Genomic DNA, 18,117 nt, shown 5'->3' on the forward strand with positions numbered 1-18,117 from the left:
TTTTTTTTGTGCTGAAAAACTCGGCTTATACTCGAGTATATGCGGTATATTCTTAGAAACTTCTATATACAAATGTTTATCTTCTGTTTATTTTCAAAATCTTGTAAATTTCATCGTTTTCATTTATTTTACATAGGCAGATGTGCGATCTTCTAACAATCCTATCACTTTCTCCTTATTGTAGATTATTGTTTGTAGATAATGAGTTCAGCACAATCAAATTAAAAATGGAAGATTCTTCTGGACGCGATCATGTAGTTGTTGTGAGGCTCGGCGCCGGGGTAAGTGTTTTCACCCTTCCATATTATAACATTTGTGTAATATCCGGTCGATTCACATAACACTGCAAAACGCATCAGATGTGTATTATAATATATTCTGGATGAATTTTCCGATTGGCTTTCTGATGATATGTGGTACATTATATTGCCGGGTGGCATCCAGTGTTGGATTATCTGACTTTTAAGATGAGTGGAATAAAGAACAGGCAGACTTATTAAAATAACATTTAATGGGATTGTGGCAAGATGAAATATTCTGCTGTGCCCACACAATGGGGGATTACATGCTGATCTGTGGGGATCCTACTGCTGAACACCCATGTTTGGGGTTGAATATCCCTAAAGAGAATGCATGTGCCGTGTTGCTCTTTCACTCTTATCTTATGTATCTTATACCCCACAGAATCAGCATAGTACCCCTCATCCTGTAGATCAGAGCTGATATTTAATCCTGGCAAAACAAAGGGGATTTCCTAGGCTATGCTAACTTTCTGAAGGCAAGATTTGTGTTTATGCCCCCCCCCCCTCTTCCATCCATACAAAATCCCATTTTAAAAAATTCAACTCCCAGTAAAATAAAAAAACAGTGACGCTTTTCCTTTGATCTGCAGCAGAATGTGTTTTTCTTGTATATTTCTCCCTTGAGTGGGGGGAGGGGGTTGTCATGACCCATAGTTTAGAAAACCCGTGCTAAATGTAACCTCAGGTTAGTGGAGGTCCGACTCCCAGCATCCCTAAAAATCTGCAGGGATGACGTGCACAGCGAGAGTGGCTGACACTGACTACACAACTTACTAGGCTGCAGCAACCAGGCATGGCCCCAGCTCAATGTATGGTTCTGTAAGGAAATCTACGATCCAAATCCATCATGATAAACCAGGGACACTTACTCATAGATCCAGGCACCGTGACTGTAGTAATCTTCTTATATGTGCTATCCATGGCCTCCTTCCGTATAAAAATTTTTATCTAATGAGCCAGAAGGTGTTACCAGAGCCCCTCCTTGCTACAGCTTCACAGGCTATTACAGTGGTCAAAGAGCACTTTTCTCTCCCACCGTGTCCTAGAACTTCTGCTGTGAGATTACACCGTGATCTGCTGTGAGACCGTGTAACAGCCAGTGAAGGAAGTGCACAGAAGGGCTCTGGTAACACACCCCAGGATTAACGTAATTGTAAAAATAAATTTATAGTAGAAAGACGGCCACAAAATAACAAATATAAGAATATTACCACAGACACAATGCCTGGATCTATAAATCAGTGTCCCTGGTTTATTATGATGGATTTTGATGGTAAATTTGATGTTAGGCTGGATCACTTCTGTCACTGGTTCTGAAGCAGGAGGGTCCATGTTCTCAGATGAGTTATGCAGGTGCATGTGGTCAGCAGCCACTGGTCTGCTACTATTATTACAGGCATTAATGTTTTTGCTGTACCTCCAGTGTTGCATATCCACATCTTTACAGCACAGAATTGTCACCTCTCCTGGGATAAGAATAAAATAAAGTAACGCCAATGACACATTCCCCGCACGATATACTCCATTTTGTCTTTCATTAACAACTTTCATTGCGTTTGTTTCCAGCTGAATACTTACACTGTCTTCTCTAACTTCTGCTTAGAATATTAAAAAAAAACTTTCTATCCAATTAATACTTTTCTTTTCTCTTTTTTTTTTTTTTTTTTTTTTAATAAACCAGATTCTATTTTTTCCCCCGTTTCAGCCCAACAAAGCAGTTCTTCTATTTTGTGTATATATTCAAGACCAAATAATTAAAAATCCCTGCGCCGAAAGTATTAATCTCCCCGACGCGAAATTTCACGGAAGCATTAAGAGCCTCCATAAATGTTCTGCCTCTTTTCATACATATATAAGTGGAGATTTTAATGAATTTGTACCGTCGTTAGTAAGGACTACTGTTACTTCTGAGAGCTTAAGTTATTAAGTAAATTGTCTGAAGAATTGTTTTTCTTTTAAAGCCATTTCACAGTCGGCGAAATTACTGTTTCACTTACTAGTCTGTTAAGCAATGCGATAAAGGTGATTACTATGTGCCTTCTTCCTCGGAAGGTATCTCTCTAATTTTACCCTACATCATTAAGTTAGTGAAACAGAGCAGCCTTCCCCCGCAATAGACAATGACGGCTTTTTTTTCTCTCCTTTTTAATCCTTTCGGTAATCTAATATTGCTTGTTTTTACTGGTAAAGGCAGCATCGCCATCAGCGTGAAGATTCAGGTATAAAGAGAGCGCTATTTTTACTGCTTATTTTGTGTATAAAGAAGCAGCTGGTACATTAAATGAAGAAGCTAACGCGCCCGCATTAAAACCTCGGCTCTCATTATTTAAACCTCGCTTTTTCTGAACTGTTTGTGACTTTTCAATAATACCCTCTCTTGCCTCTAGCCACTCAGACTTCCCTAAGCTCACAAAGCTAAGTAGTTCAATTTTTCAGCTTTTATCTTTGCCCAGGAGAAGATAAATGAAACGGGGGCAAAGAATATTTGTGGTGGTGCGAATGTAATCCCGCATTCGGTGTGAAGGGATAAGAACACACTCATTTAATGTGCAGAAAGCAGCATCTGTACTGGGAGATCCTGCTACAAACCTACAGAGGAGATGCATGTCATTTACTGTACCGCCAAGATGCATTTTATTCCTACATGTAAAGATGCCTTGTCCGTTCTCCTGGCATCAATGTTTTGTAAATTCTAGAATTATGGATCATCTTTTCTTCTAAAGCCTCGTGCACACAAACATTTGTGTATGGGCTGTTTGTTAGTGGCTTTTTTGCAGCCGACACACCTTTACATGTTTTTCAGTTGATTCATACCCATCCTGTACGTGATCTGACTGCCTGGGGCGCAAATTATAAAGCAGTCCCTTTTTACATAGTTAGGCTACATTCACATTAACGACATGTCCTATCTTTCCCCGGCTACATGTGCCACGTGTGTGCTGCACCGTACTGCTCCCGTACGATGCAGTGCACCCATTGCCGTCAATGGGGGACGTATAAACGTCACCCATACGGCAGTGTGAATGCAGCTTTAGTATGGTTGAAAAAAAACACGCGTCCATAAGGTTCACTCAAGGAAGGGAACAGATTGGACGAGGAAGGGATTTAATAGGGTTGGCAAAGTTGCAGTGCCCTTCTAAGGAAAAGTTATCCGATTTGCCAATATACTTTCCGTAGACATAGAGCTGTTGTAAGGAGCCCACCTAATGATACATTTCCCCCAGTGTGTTTTTACCATCAGACTAATATAATGTATACACCATAAATAAAAAATCGACTACAAAATTTCTTCAATGGAGATCGGGGTCAGTGAGGGGGTAGGTCAAACATGCTGCCTGCTGGAACCACAACTAACGCGAGTCCCATACTCCGCAGTAGGTTGAGGGAAAACAGAAATCTGAAAACTTTCCATATTAAAATTGGACCACCATTCTTGTGATCAGTAGCTGGACCCCTGTGGATAGGTGATAACAATCAAAGTGGCTCCAAAAATGATCTCTGACAGACACAACTGGCCGTGGATGTCAATCGGTCAGATGTTTCATTTCCCGTATGGTAGTTCTGCCTGGGAATGAATAACTTCCTGCCAGATTCCCCCACAAATTACAGCTCATCTCTGACATCTCATCAAAGGGAACAACATATGATCACCATTTGGGAAGCCAGTTCAGAAACAGAAAATGGATTCATATATAGGATTCCTATAGAAGGCATACAGGAAGGAATTTGATTGACTTAGCTATTAAAGGACATCTACCATAGCAATGCTGATAAAAGTTATGCAAGTTATCTTTGGGCACTCGGGCTACGTCATCTGAGTGCCTCAGGGAGCCCCGTAATTTAATTTATGCACTCCCCCAGTAGTGCTAGTCTGTCACCTATCTATGTGCTGTAGGGTGGGTGCAGAGGCTGGACCGCTAGCGCTATGGGGGCTACGAGGCTCCCTGATCATTTGCATAACTTTTATAACTATATTTCTGCGATGGGACCATTTAGATTTGTAATAAAAGAAGTCCTGAGGATGTTCCTCAGTAAACTGATGGTAGATCCTAGAAGATGAAAAGTGAAAGAATTATTACTGTATGTTTATGATGTACCGCCAAGATGCATTTTATTCCTACATGTAAAGATGCCTTGTCCGTTCTCCTGGCATCAATGTTTTGTAAATTCTAGAATTATGGATCATCTTTTCTTCTAAGGCCTTGTGCACACAAACATTTGTGTATGGGCTGTGTTATAGTCGCTTTTTTTGCAGCTGACACACCTTTACATGTTTTTCCGTTGATTCATACCCACCCTGTACATGATGAAAAGTGAAAGAATTATTACTGTATGTTTATGATGCATTAGGGGTATTAAAGGGATTTTCCCACGAGGGAAAGTTGGACACAGTCCACACGATAGGGCCTAACTTGCTGATTGGTGGGGGTCTTGAGAGGTCTGACCACAGATCATGAGAGGTCTGATGGGGTCCAATGTTCCTCCGTCAGAGCCCTAGCTGACTAAGATTGCTGAGCGCTATTATCGGCTCCTTAGAGAAGAACTGGGAGTCTGGTCATGCACGAGCGGCTGCTCCTCTCATCTCTGGGAGCGTCAAGGGGTCTGGTCTAACTGGGGTACATCGAAACCCCCGTTCTCATGATCTGCGGGGGTCTCATCACTGAGACCCCCACAATCAGAGAGTTAGGCCCTATCCTGTGGACTTGTTTGGTGGGAAAACCCCTTTTATTAGTATCGTCACATGTTTCCAGCAATTCATTTATTCCATTAATTGACGTGGTTAGTTTTTATTTTATACATTTATAGGTTATATAGTTTTCATATAATTGTGTAATTAATTCCTTTAGGTATTCTATAGTATATTTTTAGGTATCAATTAAATTAATTAATTGGTTCTGGAAAGTTAATTATCTTATCCTATTAAAGTTATTGATAGGTCTGCAGCTTTCAGTTTAAGTATTAGAACTTTATTAATTATATTCAATAATTTTAATTGAATGCAAAGAAATGTAATTAAATGTTACATTAATGGCTAAGGCACCATAGCGACAGTCACCTGTGACTTGTGGTTAGATCAGGGCATCATCACAACTCATTGGCAACTTCAATGTTTCCCTCTAGAAAATTTAATTTTCATTAGATTCATAATCCCCCAAAATGATCACCTCTTTTGCTGTGAGGCCACAAGGTTTGGACAACTTTAAAAAAGTTGTACCAACTATTTAAGCTATCCCCTGTCCCGGTCCCATTTTCCCTACTGGTTGATGCAACCGGATGAGCATGCATCTTCCTGCTCCATTTGATAAGGAGTGTCGGAAATTTCTGAGCACAGCGCTCTGCTCTCATCGGCATTTGCATTCCCTTTCCAAAACCAAACACTCCCAGAGGTCATTTACATCAACCACAACACAGAGCATGAAGCTGTCTTCTTCTTCCAGTCTTTCAGCACAGTTGATCTATGAAGCTAAAGCCCCCAAAAATCCGATATTGATAATCCATTAGCGTTTTTAGCCCAGAAAGCCACTTTAATGTACCGTACTTAAAAAATAACAGCAACTGTGACAGCTAAATATTTACCAATAGGACACCATTTTGCTACATTTGGCATTTACAGTTTTATCGGATAAGTCTTCAAAAGGTGGCACCATAATTTTGTATTGGTAGCGCCAAGAATCACAGGTCTTTCCATTAATATGATACCAGGGTTGTGGTTCTAGGTGCCAGGGAACTGGCAATATTCTCCCATTAAAAGTATTTATGATAAACCCTGGATGCTTATCCAGGTACTGTGACTGTGATAATCTTCTTATATTTGATATCTATGGTCTCCTTCCTGCTAAAATCAACTTTTTAAAATTAAAGGGGTTATCCGGGTTTTAAAAATGACTGAGGGCAGGGCTGGGGAGGGCTATTTAAAAATAATAAACCTGTACTTACCTCCTCCAGCGCCGCGGTCCTTTCGATCCGTGCCCCTGTTTGTTTACAGGGGCACAGAAGCCGCGCACAGGGAGCTTCCAGGCGGCGATGTGGCCGGCTCCTCCCATCCATCCCCATCTCTCGGCGTTGTAAGCCTTTGTAATGAAACCGGCGCACAGATAAGACCGGCCGCGGCGTGGGACAGGTAAGTACATGTTTATTATTTTTAAATAGCCCTCCGCAGCCCTGCTCTCAGTAATTTTTAAAACCCGGATAACCCCTTTAAGCTAATGCGCCAGAGGGGCTACCCTAGCCCCTTAGTGATCTGGCTTTACAGGCTTTTATACGGTCTCACCCTCCCCCTGCTCCCTCAGCGCTTGTACAGTGAGCAGGATTTTGCAGGTTATTATATTTTGCAGGTTGAAACAGTCTTAAAACTTCTAGTTACAAAGCCGATTTTTGTTTAGTTCAGTTTTAGTGATTTTGTTATTTATTTATGTGACCATATGACTCTGAGGCATCTATGAACTTTACACGTGTTCATCTATTACAATTAGGAGGTGTAAAACAAATCATTTTCAGTTTGGAGCATAGTTTTTTTTTCCAGTCCAAAGTAAATTTTTATGTTTTTTTTTTTATAAAATTTTACACAAAATTGCATGCAGGCACCCATGTTTTTATATTCTCAATAAAGTTTTAAGAAATGGGGCAAGTGTCTGCTTTCAGAAAATATATAGTTTGTTGGGGGTTGATTGTAATTTTTTATGCTGTAATATTACATTTATTTGTACATGTCAAAATTGTAAAACTTACTCTTACACTGGCCAATAACATAACACAACAACATGTCCAAAAATACCTGTGGGGGAATGGGTGAACGTTAGGTTGAGCGCCTGACTCTTAACATTTATATGTTTGGATTAGCATGTTACATCATTATGTTTTCTTCTTTTTAGTATCCCTATAAGGCACCCGATTGTTGTGTGGACTTACCTGTAGCATTTTCCATCTCCTGGACCCCACAGGTAAGATATGTTGTATGTGCAGCATGTTTTCTATATTTTAATTTTTGATGCGTTGAAGTAGAACATTTTACTTTCCTGACATAACATTTAGAGCAGAGAAGAGTCATATTTGCCTGAGTGGAGTTAAGTTTAGAGGAGTGCCACTTCAAATGCCCCAATCCATTGTTTCATACAACCTAGAAACCTTGGGGCAGATTTATCAAGCTGTCTGAAAGTCAGAATATTTCTAGTTGCCCATGGCAACCAATCACAGCTCAGCTTTCGTCTTACCAGTGCTCATGAATATTTTAAAGGGGAGCTGTGATTGGTGGCCATGGGCAACTAGAAATATTCTGACTTTCAGACAGCTTGATAAATCTGCCCCATTGTGTCATAATAAAGATGAGAAACTCATCCGCACTCTTCCATAAACTTATTTTCTTGTGATTAAGTAGTATCCCGTAATCAGACACATATCCAATATCCTGGGAAAAAAAATATTCAAAGTATTTATTCTATAGTAAAATTACACTGCAAAACTAAGGCGGAGAACAACAATTTAAAGGAAACCTGCCATACAAATTAACCCACCTAAAATGAATGCTTCATAAAAGAAACTATGATCTAAAAAGCATTGCCCTGATCTCTAAATGGTTCCTTTCCATGGCTGCAATGTTAAAAAAAAAAATCAGTTTGTGAACTTATGTGCAACTCACTTGAGGTGAGCCCAATGATAATAATGGAGTCCTACATATGCAGTGTTCCCTGCACTGCCTCCCTTATTCTGATTGACAGGTTCCGCTGCTACCAGTACTTAGGGAATGCATTCAACTGCAGACATATGCAGATGTATAGGAAATACTGTCAAATGTTTTACACAGTGCCTAGCTGGAATGTTGCAAGAGAGGTGTTACATCATTCAGCACTTCATGTCATGTGCCCAGGATGTTTTTATCTAGGGTCCTTTACAGCACAACAACCACCACATTAACATCTACCTCATGTATGTATCTGATCACCTGAAATCACAGGTTCACCTGAAATTTCATGTCATCGGACACATACATGGGGTAGATGTTAATGTTGCTGGGTAAAGGACCTTGGATGACATCGCCCTGGTCACATGACATAAAGTGCTGAATGATGAGAGGGCATGGGGAAGAGCAGATGGGAGGGGCTGGTCATGCAGGACACGCCCCCTCTGATTTGATACCAGGTAAGAGAACAAAGTTGATTTTATGGGGATGTGTGGGAAACAATTTTTAGCTAAAAGAAGGGTGGTGTTTAGTGATTAGGGTTCTATGGGAACCTGTCATTAGCTGTATTTGTGAAAAATGTGGTGACCGGTTCCCTTTAAAGACTTTGTCTGGAATTAGTAAAATAAAGAGCCGGATGAACTTGGATCTATTGCTATGCTCCCCGCCATACATATTAGAGTAAATGTGCTTCTTACTGTTCATGTTCAGTATTCACTTCAGTGGGGCTGAGCTACTTGCATGCCCAGGGCTGAATGTATACGCATTCAAAGTTTTTTTTTTTTTAAACTGGAAAACCCCTCTAACACATTGGGCATGCCCTTAATACACAGAAGATATCCCTAGAGAGTGAGAATGTGGTGTCTGTCGAAAAAAAGTTCTTCAATAGTTTCTTCCTTCCTTTTGAAAGATGAGGTGTTGTACACTAAAGTGTGCACAGCCGGCCGTAGCCCTGCTCACCCCTCCTCTCTTCATAGGGTGAAGTGCGGTACTTATGGGTGAAGATAGAGCAAGCTCTGTCTTTTCCCCCAGGTATGGTGTTGTACGGTGGGCAATATGTCAATCAAAATGCACGGGGACATATGCAGCCCATACCACAATGGTACAGTACTGGTAGTATATGGCCGTGTTTGTGTTGGGCTGCTTTCACGCTAAAAGTCTAATTAATAAAAGTAATCAGATCCTGTCACGCTAAAAGTAGAGTTGATGAAGAAATGGGGGCAAGTTCCACCAACTTCCCATTTTCTACTATAAATATGCTAAAAGAAAAAAAAGTTGTGTGAATACATGAAGTCAGTGGGGCTTGTACAATTACATCTCCAAAATGGTAACAATCTATAAAAAGAAATAGTGTAAATGTAATTTTTATTTTGTATCTCGTCTCTCACATATGTTTGCCGATGGTTCCTAAATAATGAAATCCATTTGTATCATGGTATAAAATGGGGATCTCGCCTTGGAGACGACTTGCATTTGTGAGAAATGTGTCCACTGATTTCTTTCTTTTGATCTCTCCACTTCATATAACTTGCCGGCTACCATTCAATAAAATATTTATATGAAAACATGAGTCTTTCCTTAATTCTACATATTACCTTCTCTGATCAAAGCAATATTCAGATGTCTGAGCATTCTGCCTGCTACACTGCACAACATATGGGAGTGATTCAGATAGTGCACTCATATAGGATAGATAATGGGAACACGCTATGTACGTGGAGAAGGCCTCTTCTCTACCTCTGCTACCGGAGCGCGGCCCTCTAAATACTGAAATATAAAGGAGCGTCACAACTATACTTTGTGGCAGTAGAAATCCACTAAAACGGCACAATCTAATATCTAGTGATATGATGATCTGGTGTCTCCAGTGAAGATACATTTTATGATTTTGTGTCAGCAAGTCCAGGCAAATATATGCCTCATCCACGGTCACCATCCAGTTCTCAGACATATAACTCTGTACTTGAGAAAGACATTAGCATTTCTTATTATACACTGTACCTGTAGCCTGTGCTCTTCAGGTTGTGCTCCTTTGGAATGGCATGAACCCTGCGCCTTTGTGCAGATGTAGTTATGTCACCACCTCACACATACATAGGATGCAGACATTTTACAGACTTGTAGTTTGAGATCAAAGGCAAACGTCACGCTGTCACTTCAGAATGCCGCCAACCTCCGTGCTGGAAATATCACAGTAATTAGTTTCACTCTTTCATTTCTTTTTCTTACCACGTTGCTCTTTGGAGTCTTACCTACGTCTCAAATATCTGGTAAAAGTAAGGTGATCGAGACGACTTTATGCTGAATTTCTGAATTTTACAGCTGTATTTCCTTTATCTGTAAATATTCAAATAAAATTCACCCAGCAGAAGACTTGCCACTCAAACTTTTTACAGTCTCCAAGGTACCAATGTGCACTATCTCCATTTACTGTGTTCTACAGTGCACCATATAGGGGTATACAGATACAAGAAGACTTGAAGACCTATTCTCTATTACACATATTACCCACTGATTAATTTCCCCTGTGGTGGAGTTTCAGGGAAATTGAGGCCCTACTGCCTGGTTTAGTCACAGATATGGCTGATTGCTTGTAGAAGATCAGGGGAGAATCTGCTAAAGTTATTACACCTGCTGCTATTTTTATGGTTCACATTCTATGAATTCAGTTTCTAATGCAAATTGTGCCAGCATATCCCTAGTCTCATCCCTTTTCTGTACATAATGGGCATTTCATCACTCCTTCAGAAAAAAATACAATCCTAATGGCTAATTCTTTTGCACTTGGGAGGTTTGCCATGCCTATCGCTGAACTATGGCCCCATACACACTTTTAAATGTGATGCGTCCAACTTGAATCACTCGCTGCGTGTCAGGCTGGAACGTCTGGACCCGTCACTGACAACCGGAATGGAACTCAGCATGTCATTTCAGTCCTGGTTGTCAACGTTCAGGCTGGATGTTCCAGCCAGTACATGCTGCGAGTGTGACTCTAGTTGGACACCCAAGATTCATAAAGTCTATATCCTTGGCAACAGTCTTTTTACACTTGAGAAAGGGGTACTTTTCCCCAAAATGCGTTGTGATGTTAAGAGTGCCCAGTTTCTGTCATGAAAAAGCATCAGTCTGGCATCAATTTTTCTACGGATAAATATAATCTGTGGGGCCATTTATTATGGTATGTACTGGCTACAAGCCATAAAAAATTAGCATATCCTGGCAAACTCCTCCCAACCTTGTACCTTACGCCATGTGGACGGCGAGGGGAACACGGTGATCTGGGCTGGCGACTAGACCATAGCCTGGTATAGGTTATGACACAACTGGAAGGGCCTGTTGTAGAATTAATCTGGACGAGGTTGTATCCTGTGGGGGCAAAATGCACCAGCTCTTGATAAATTTCCCCCTTTAGTGATCTGATAAAATCAGTTCTGACTAGAACATACTGTTTTTGATGGAAAAATAATTAAAAATAACAAGTTCCATTGAAAAGTATTTCTTTTAGGACAGATGGGTGCCTAGGTTTTGGGAATTCCATCTATGGTCTGCAGTCAATGATATCATTCTGTCCACAATCCGCTAGAAGAGCTGCATTGAGTAGTTTCATGATCTGCTATAAGGAAAGTCAGTCTTTTATCAAAGTTGCAATCAATCTAGACCAAGCCATAAAGCCATGTTGCTTAGCTTGCTCAAATGTGTTCACAATCTACTGTATATACTCAAGTATAAGCTGACCAGAATATAAGCCGAAGTACCTTATTTTACAACAAAAAAATGGTAAAATGTATTGAAAGAAGAATAAGCCTAGGGTGGGAAATACAGCCGCTACTCTCTAATAAAATGATCCGTAGTCTCCCCTAATCAATAAAATGTGCAGTAGTTTCCCCTCATCAATAACAACGTCCATTAGTCTACCCTCATCAATAAAATGGCCTCAGCAGAGTGCCACCCTTAGTGTAGTGTCCACAGCAGAGTTCCCCCCTTAGTGTAATGTCCGCAGCAGTGTCCCCCCTTAGTGTAATGTCCACAGAAGAGTGCCCCCCCCCTTAGTGTAATGTCCGCAGCAGAGTGCCCCCCCCTTAGTGTAGTGTCCGCAGCAGAGTTCCCTCCCCCCTTAGTGTAATGTCCACAGCAGAGTGCCCCCCCTTAGTGTAATGTCCACAGCAGAGTGCCCCCCCCTTAGTGTAATGTCCGCAGCAGAGTGCCCCCCCCTTAGTGTAATGTCCGCAGCAGAGTGCCCCCCCTTAGTGTAGTGTCCGCAGCAGTGTCCCCGCCCTTAGTGTAATGTCCGCAGCAGTGTCCCCCCCCTTTAGTGTAATGTCCACAGCAGAGTGCCCCCCCCTCCCCTAAGTGTAATGTCCGCAGCAGAGTGCCCCGTAAAAAAAATATAGTACTCACCCTCCGATGCTGTCCTCCGGCGTCCTCTTCTCCTCGCACTACCTCCTCAGGTTCCTGGCCGGCAGATGCACGTCTATATGATCTGCCATCGCAGAACTATGACGTCAGCAGACGGCGACACTGCCACATCTTAATTTCTCTGCTGGCAGATCACATAGATGTGCATCTGGCGGCCCAGCTAGGAACCTGGGTAGGTGGTGCTGGAAGAAGAGGACGCCGAGGAAGCCGCATGGGGCTTTTTTAGCACCACAATTGTGCTGGAAAGCTCAGCCTTTTCCTCCTGTATATACGGTATTCCGTTTGTAAACAGATTTTTTTTTTCTTACATCCCTGGATATTTAATTGCATTTTAATAGAATCTAAGTCTCACAACTCAGCCATTGTGATTAGAGACTTCCTCCACCATATAGGGTTTCGATAAATGAACATTGCGTTGCCAAACCTGCGCCTCGCCATATACGAGATCAGTTACTCAGCATTTTATTAGATTCTGACACGTCCAGAATTACTACAGAGAAAATTCTTAAAAACTTGAAAGTTAAAACAAAAAAAAAAATGAATTGATTCATTGCTATTTGCGTCCCCTCCTTTGTCTCTAGCGAGGTTTTGTTAATACTGCCGGACTTCAAAACTTGCAAGATTTTGAAAGAAAAATAAAAAGAGCGGAAAAAAACATAATAGATGCTGTTTCTGGCATCCATATTAAAAATGGGTAATTTTCCTTATGGCCCCTGTCTTCCTGCTGGGTTGATAATGTTTTGATGTATTTTTCTTTTGCTCTGATGAGAGGTCTGCCGCTGGTGCAGTGACATATTCATTTGGATGAATAATTATAACTTGCACAATGTCAAGCTGAAGATGGTAGGGTTTTGTGCGTCATGACAAGTCTACTAGCCAGTGCAGGTGTCTCACAGCAGGATCAGAAGCAGCGAGTGTATTCTGGCTCAGAGGAGACATTTAGAGTGGTAAGAAATCAGCACCAAGGGCGATGCTGCCGCAGCTTCTGTGCCCGTGCAAGTCAAATAAATGCAAAGTGCTTCTCAATGACAAGTTTTAAAGCATTTTTTTTTTTTCTTTTTATTCCAGTTGTAGATTTTCTTAATTAACGGGATAATTTGTTATTCGTTAAATGTTTTGCGGCTTTGTCACGACAGCTGAACGTAGACAATATTCGTGCCCCCCCGCAAGAATAATTGCCCGAACATCCTGACCAATGCATCACCCGTGATACATATGTGGAGTGAAAATGACTAATGGGGCTGCACAACCCAAGATGCCCTAAAGTATGAAGACCTGAAAAGAGGATTGTTGTAAATGACACTATCCTTTTGCCATCATTAATGCAACATTGTACCTGCTATGATTATTCATTGAAATGAATGTGTCAGTGGAGGGCTTTGCTTAAAGGACTGCCATTCCAGCTTATGCATTTTTTTTTTCCTGTAAAAAAGAGGAAAAGGAAATCGCCTTTTGTGTTGATACTTGAATTGAAAGTAAATTTTAACACATTTGAAATGAAGTCATAGATCTACAATGACACATCTGACACACTGTCATTTACTTCACAATGGGATTTTATAAAGCATATAATATATAATGTGTATGTACGTCATGTAACCTTAGATCATGGATAATGTAGCTTCGATAACTCCAGATTACTGTGATGATGAGTGTGAGTCTCATAGCAAATGAGTCGCTCTGCTTAATCAAAGAACTGACCACAACGATTGTTTTAATAATCCAATAACTTTATTAAATATGAACCTAAAATAAATGATTTATTACTTAAGTGGGTGAGTTGATAATGCACTGATGAGAAATAAAAATTTGCCTAGAAACTGGTGAACCTTTGAGACGCTGCATGCTCAAAATTCAGAGACCCCTAATTTTACCACCAAAAACTGGGAAAATCTATTGAATCGAGTATAAGCCGAGGATTGGAAATGCATTGGTCACAGACCCCCCCAGTATATAGCCATCCTGCCCCCTGTAGTATACAGCCTGCCCCCTGTAGTATACAGCCTGCCCCCTGTAGTATACAGCCAGCCCAGCCTGCCCCCTGTAGTATACAGCCAGCCCAGCCTGCCCCCAGTAGTATACAGCCTGCCCCCAGTAGTATACAGCCAGCCCAGCCTGCCCCCAGTAGTATACAGCCAGCCCAGCCTGCCCCCAGTAGTATACAGCGCTGCCCAGCCTGCCCCCAGTAGTATACAGGCAGCCCAGCCTGCCCCCTGTAGTATACAGCCAGCCCAGCCTGCCCCCAGTAGTATACAGCCTGCCCCCAGTAGTATACAGCCAGCCCAGCCTGCCCCCAGTAGTATACAGCCAGCCCAGCCTGCCCCCAGTAGTATACAGCGCTGCCCAGCCTGCCCCCAGTAGTATACAGGCAGCCCAGCTTGCCCCCAGTAGTATACAGCTTGCCCAGCATTAAAAAAATAAACTTATATACTCACCCACCGATGGCCCCGATGTGCAGCGCTGCTCCCCTGATGTCCGCGCGCCTTGTCTTCTTTCTTCTTCTTTCTATATGGCTGTACTCTGTACTGTAATATATTTGTATATGTCCCCTATGATTTTATTTTTAAAGCGCTACGGAATATGAAGGCGCTATATAAATAAAGGTTGTTATTAAAGGGACTGTTCCAAAATCCCCAATTCTGCTCCTTTATTCAATATCTGACTGCCGGAATTTTGCATACTCGGCATTTGCCTATTTCCGCCTTTCCATGAATTGTGATTGGTAGTTCTAACCCAGCGTTCAGACCACCGCTGATCAGATAGTGGGAAGGGGATAACAATGAAACTTGGTGCAACCCCTTCAAGACCATTCAGTGTGCCAAACACCTGATGTGTGTATCTGTACCAGACCTCTTACGTTTTTATCCAGGATCAAAGAAAAACGGCTACAAATGATTTTATTTCCTTTTGTCTCTAATGGATTCAATAAAATGGGAATAAAAGTGATTATAAGCAAATTTATGTCGGTGGGAAAGAAAAGGTAAAGAAATGAAAAGCAACTTTTGCCGACATATGAAAATTACACTATTAATTTTAAGTGTCCTTAAAAAGCTCACATTGTAGGAATATGTGAAAATTATGAAAAAAATGGAAATGCTGGTACTTGTGATGAGGGCTTTTATGGTGGGTAAGTGACTGACATTATCTTATCCTTTCAGGTATTAAGTTAAAAAAAAAAAAAAAAAAAAAGCCTCTTCAAAGTAATAACTGTTGCATGTTTTATGCTGGTTCTTGCTCAGATTTGATACAAGAGCTTCTATTAATATAGTTCCATGAATGACATCAGAATAAATCTGAATCTTTCCCTTAATGTTTACGTTCATTCATCAGTGGTTACCAGACATTGTTTAGTACAGATACAAAAAATTGTTTCTGTAGTTTATTAAAATAACAAAATAGTTTATTAAAATAAAAAAAATAAAGATGTACTTACCTCCCGGTGCTCTTCGGGTGTCCTGCACGGCTATTGCTTTGGTCTTTGTGCCATGTAGACCAACATGGCCACTGGAGCAGGAAGCTGAATCCAGCGCTGCTTCCGCGGCCATGTTTGTTTACATGGCACATGGACCAAAGCAATAGCAGCGCGGGACACTCGGAGTGCGCTGAAAGGTAAGTACATCTTTTTTTTTTTCTTAAGCAGTCCCCTCGCGGCCACTTTTTGTTTTTTTAATAAGTCTAAGACAACCCCTTTAATCCTAAAGGGGAATGTGTTTGTAATATTCGAATCCAATATGCTTCACACGAGCGAATCCCTTCCACTCTTGGCATAACTTGTAAGTAATTTTAAGTTTTTCTGATAAGTCTTGACAACCCTGACATGTTTAGTTGTGCCACACTGGTGTGGTCAGCTGCTGTGACATGTTCCAATATCCTTTTCTTAAGCTTATGTATAGTGCAGCCTATGTATTGTAACCCACAGTGTAGCCATGTGGCCATGTAAACTACATGGTCACTCTCACAATTGAGGTGTGTTTTGATAAAATATTCTTTTGGATGTGACACAGGATGAGAAAAAGGATGTTTTATGTAAGAAGTTACATTGATTACCTCCGCATTTTGAGCTACCCTTATATATCAGCCATGTGGTTTTATTGGTAAATGATGTAAAAAGATTAAGGCAAAAGAAAATAGTGCAGACAGCTGCCAAGTTATATTTTGCACCACATATAACAACAAATACATACAATCAAGTATTGCACATTATCACGGCACATTGCTATTTTGCATCAAGATGACAAATTATTGCAGATACTGAATGGAGGCATACGATATGTTGCACGCAATGCCTCAAAATGCCACAAAATCACTTAATCTTAAAGGGAATCTACCACCCGGATAAAGGACTGTATGCAAAAGAGCCTGAGGTGCTCCAGGCTCCATAGGTGTTAATGGAGCCCCTCGGGCTCATTTGCATACAGTCCTTCATCCTGGTGGTAGATGTCCTTTAAATACTCTGTGCTATAGGATTATGTTAGACTACAACTAAGGACCATCATTTTTTCCTATTAAGTAGATTTTATTTTTCATACCTTGCCTGGATGCTGGATTCTTTGTTTATATTTTTGGATTTTTCCCCACTGGTTCCGGCACAGTACGTCTGTGCACCAGCTATTCATATCATCAGCACAAGGAAGTGGTGAGCTGAACCTTTTTCCTCTATTTTGTTAATAACTTCACCAACAGCATGTTGTGATTGGAGTGCTGTGGGGGCCATTAGCCGAGTGCCTCAGTTCTCCAGCTCCACAGCAATGACAATACCCCCTGCTACACTGTCACTGCCTGGCACCTTCTCTTATCCTTCCCCATACTGCAAGATGTGGAGCTTAAACCCAAACACTTCAGCTAAAGCACATCAGCCTTGTTTGCATATTTCTAAAATGAAGTTTTGGCATGGAAGGGGAAGCTGGAAAATAAAAGGTATGGGTGGAGTGTGTGGGCATAGCGATACACAACATAGCAGTTAGTTTGGGGAGGTAAATCATGGGGACGGATTCTCTTGAAATTGAGCAGAAGGCCCTGTCCATTGTTTCGAACTACAGCTGAATGGACCCGGTGATCTGGTTTGGCCACCTAACCCGGACATATCACCGGATTGGCAGCCGAACAGTGAATCCGGCAAATTGAAGCCCCTAGCAACTATCCATGGCAATGATTGGCCAAGGCAGCCGAACCAGGATTTAGGAGTCGTATATGGGAATTGTAGCTCAGCTACTATTTTTTGCTTCTGCATTAATTGTCTCTTGATTTGGAATTGACCTATAGACACACAACAATTTCTTGTGTAGATTGTCGTCCGGGTTTTTGATGTGGACATTTTATGCAAATGGAACCTACTTCTTAAGTGGATATTCCAAGCTTTGGTGTTTGTGACATCAACAGGATATCCCACCTCTCGAACATGTGCCTATCTAGGAAATGGGGGTCTGTTTAACCCCTTCCCTCAGCTAGACTTGAAAGTTAGCTGCATATGTTCGGCCACTCCATTAAGGACTGTAGGAGTACCAAAATTATCCCAGGCCGTGTGCTCGGTTATTTTCCCTGCTACATAGACATGAATGGAGAGTGACCGGGCTGCAAAAAGGGGGCCAGTAGACAACTTTTCTCAAGATAGGACCTCTGGGACCTACAACTGATCTATTTAAGACATAAGCCGGAAAAAGCCCTTGATAGGTTCAGAGACTTCCTGGAACAGCTGGCTGGTGTAGGATAGGTCATCTATGTAAA

General features: G+C 41.4%; 1 protein-coding gene across 2 annotated transcripts in view; it reads left to right on the top strand.

Annotated features, from left to right (window-relative positions):
• Positions 1–18,117, top strand: part of FANCL (FA complementation group L) — a 51,480-nt gene that overhangs the window by 20,624 nt on the left and 12,739 nt on the right. For both annotated transcript variants that reach the window (XM_072140597.1, XM_072140596.1), the window contains exons 6-7: positions 185–281; positions 7,175–7,243. In XM_072140597.1, the coding sequence (XP_071996698.1) occupies positions 185–281; positions 7,175–7,243 (166 nt within the window). The remainder of the gene's footprint in view (positions 1–184; positions 282–7,174; positions 7,244–18,117) is intronic.

This window comes from Engystomops pustulosus, chromosome 3, assembly GCF_040894005.1.
Source record: "Engystomops pustulosus chromosome 3, aEngPut4.maternal, whole genome shotgun sequence".
NCBI classification, from domain to species: domain Eukaryota; kingdom Metazoa; phylum Chordata; class Amphibia; order Anura; family Leptodactylidae; genus Engystomops; species Engystomops pustulosus.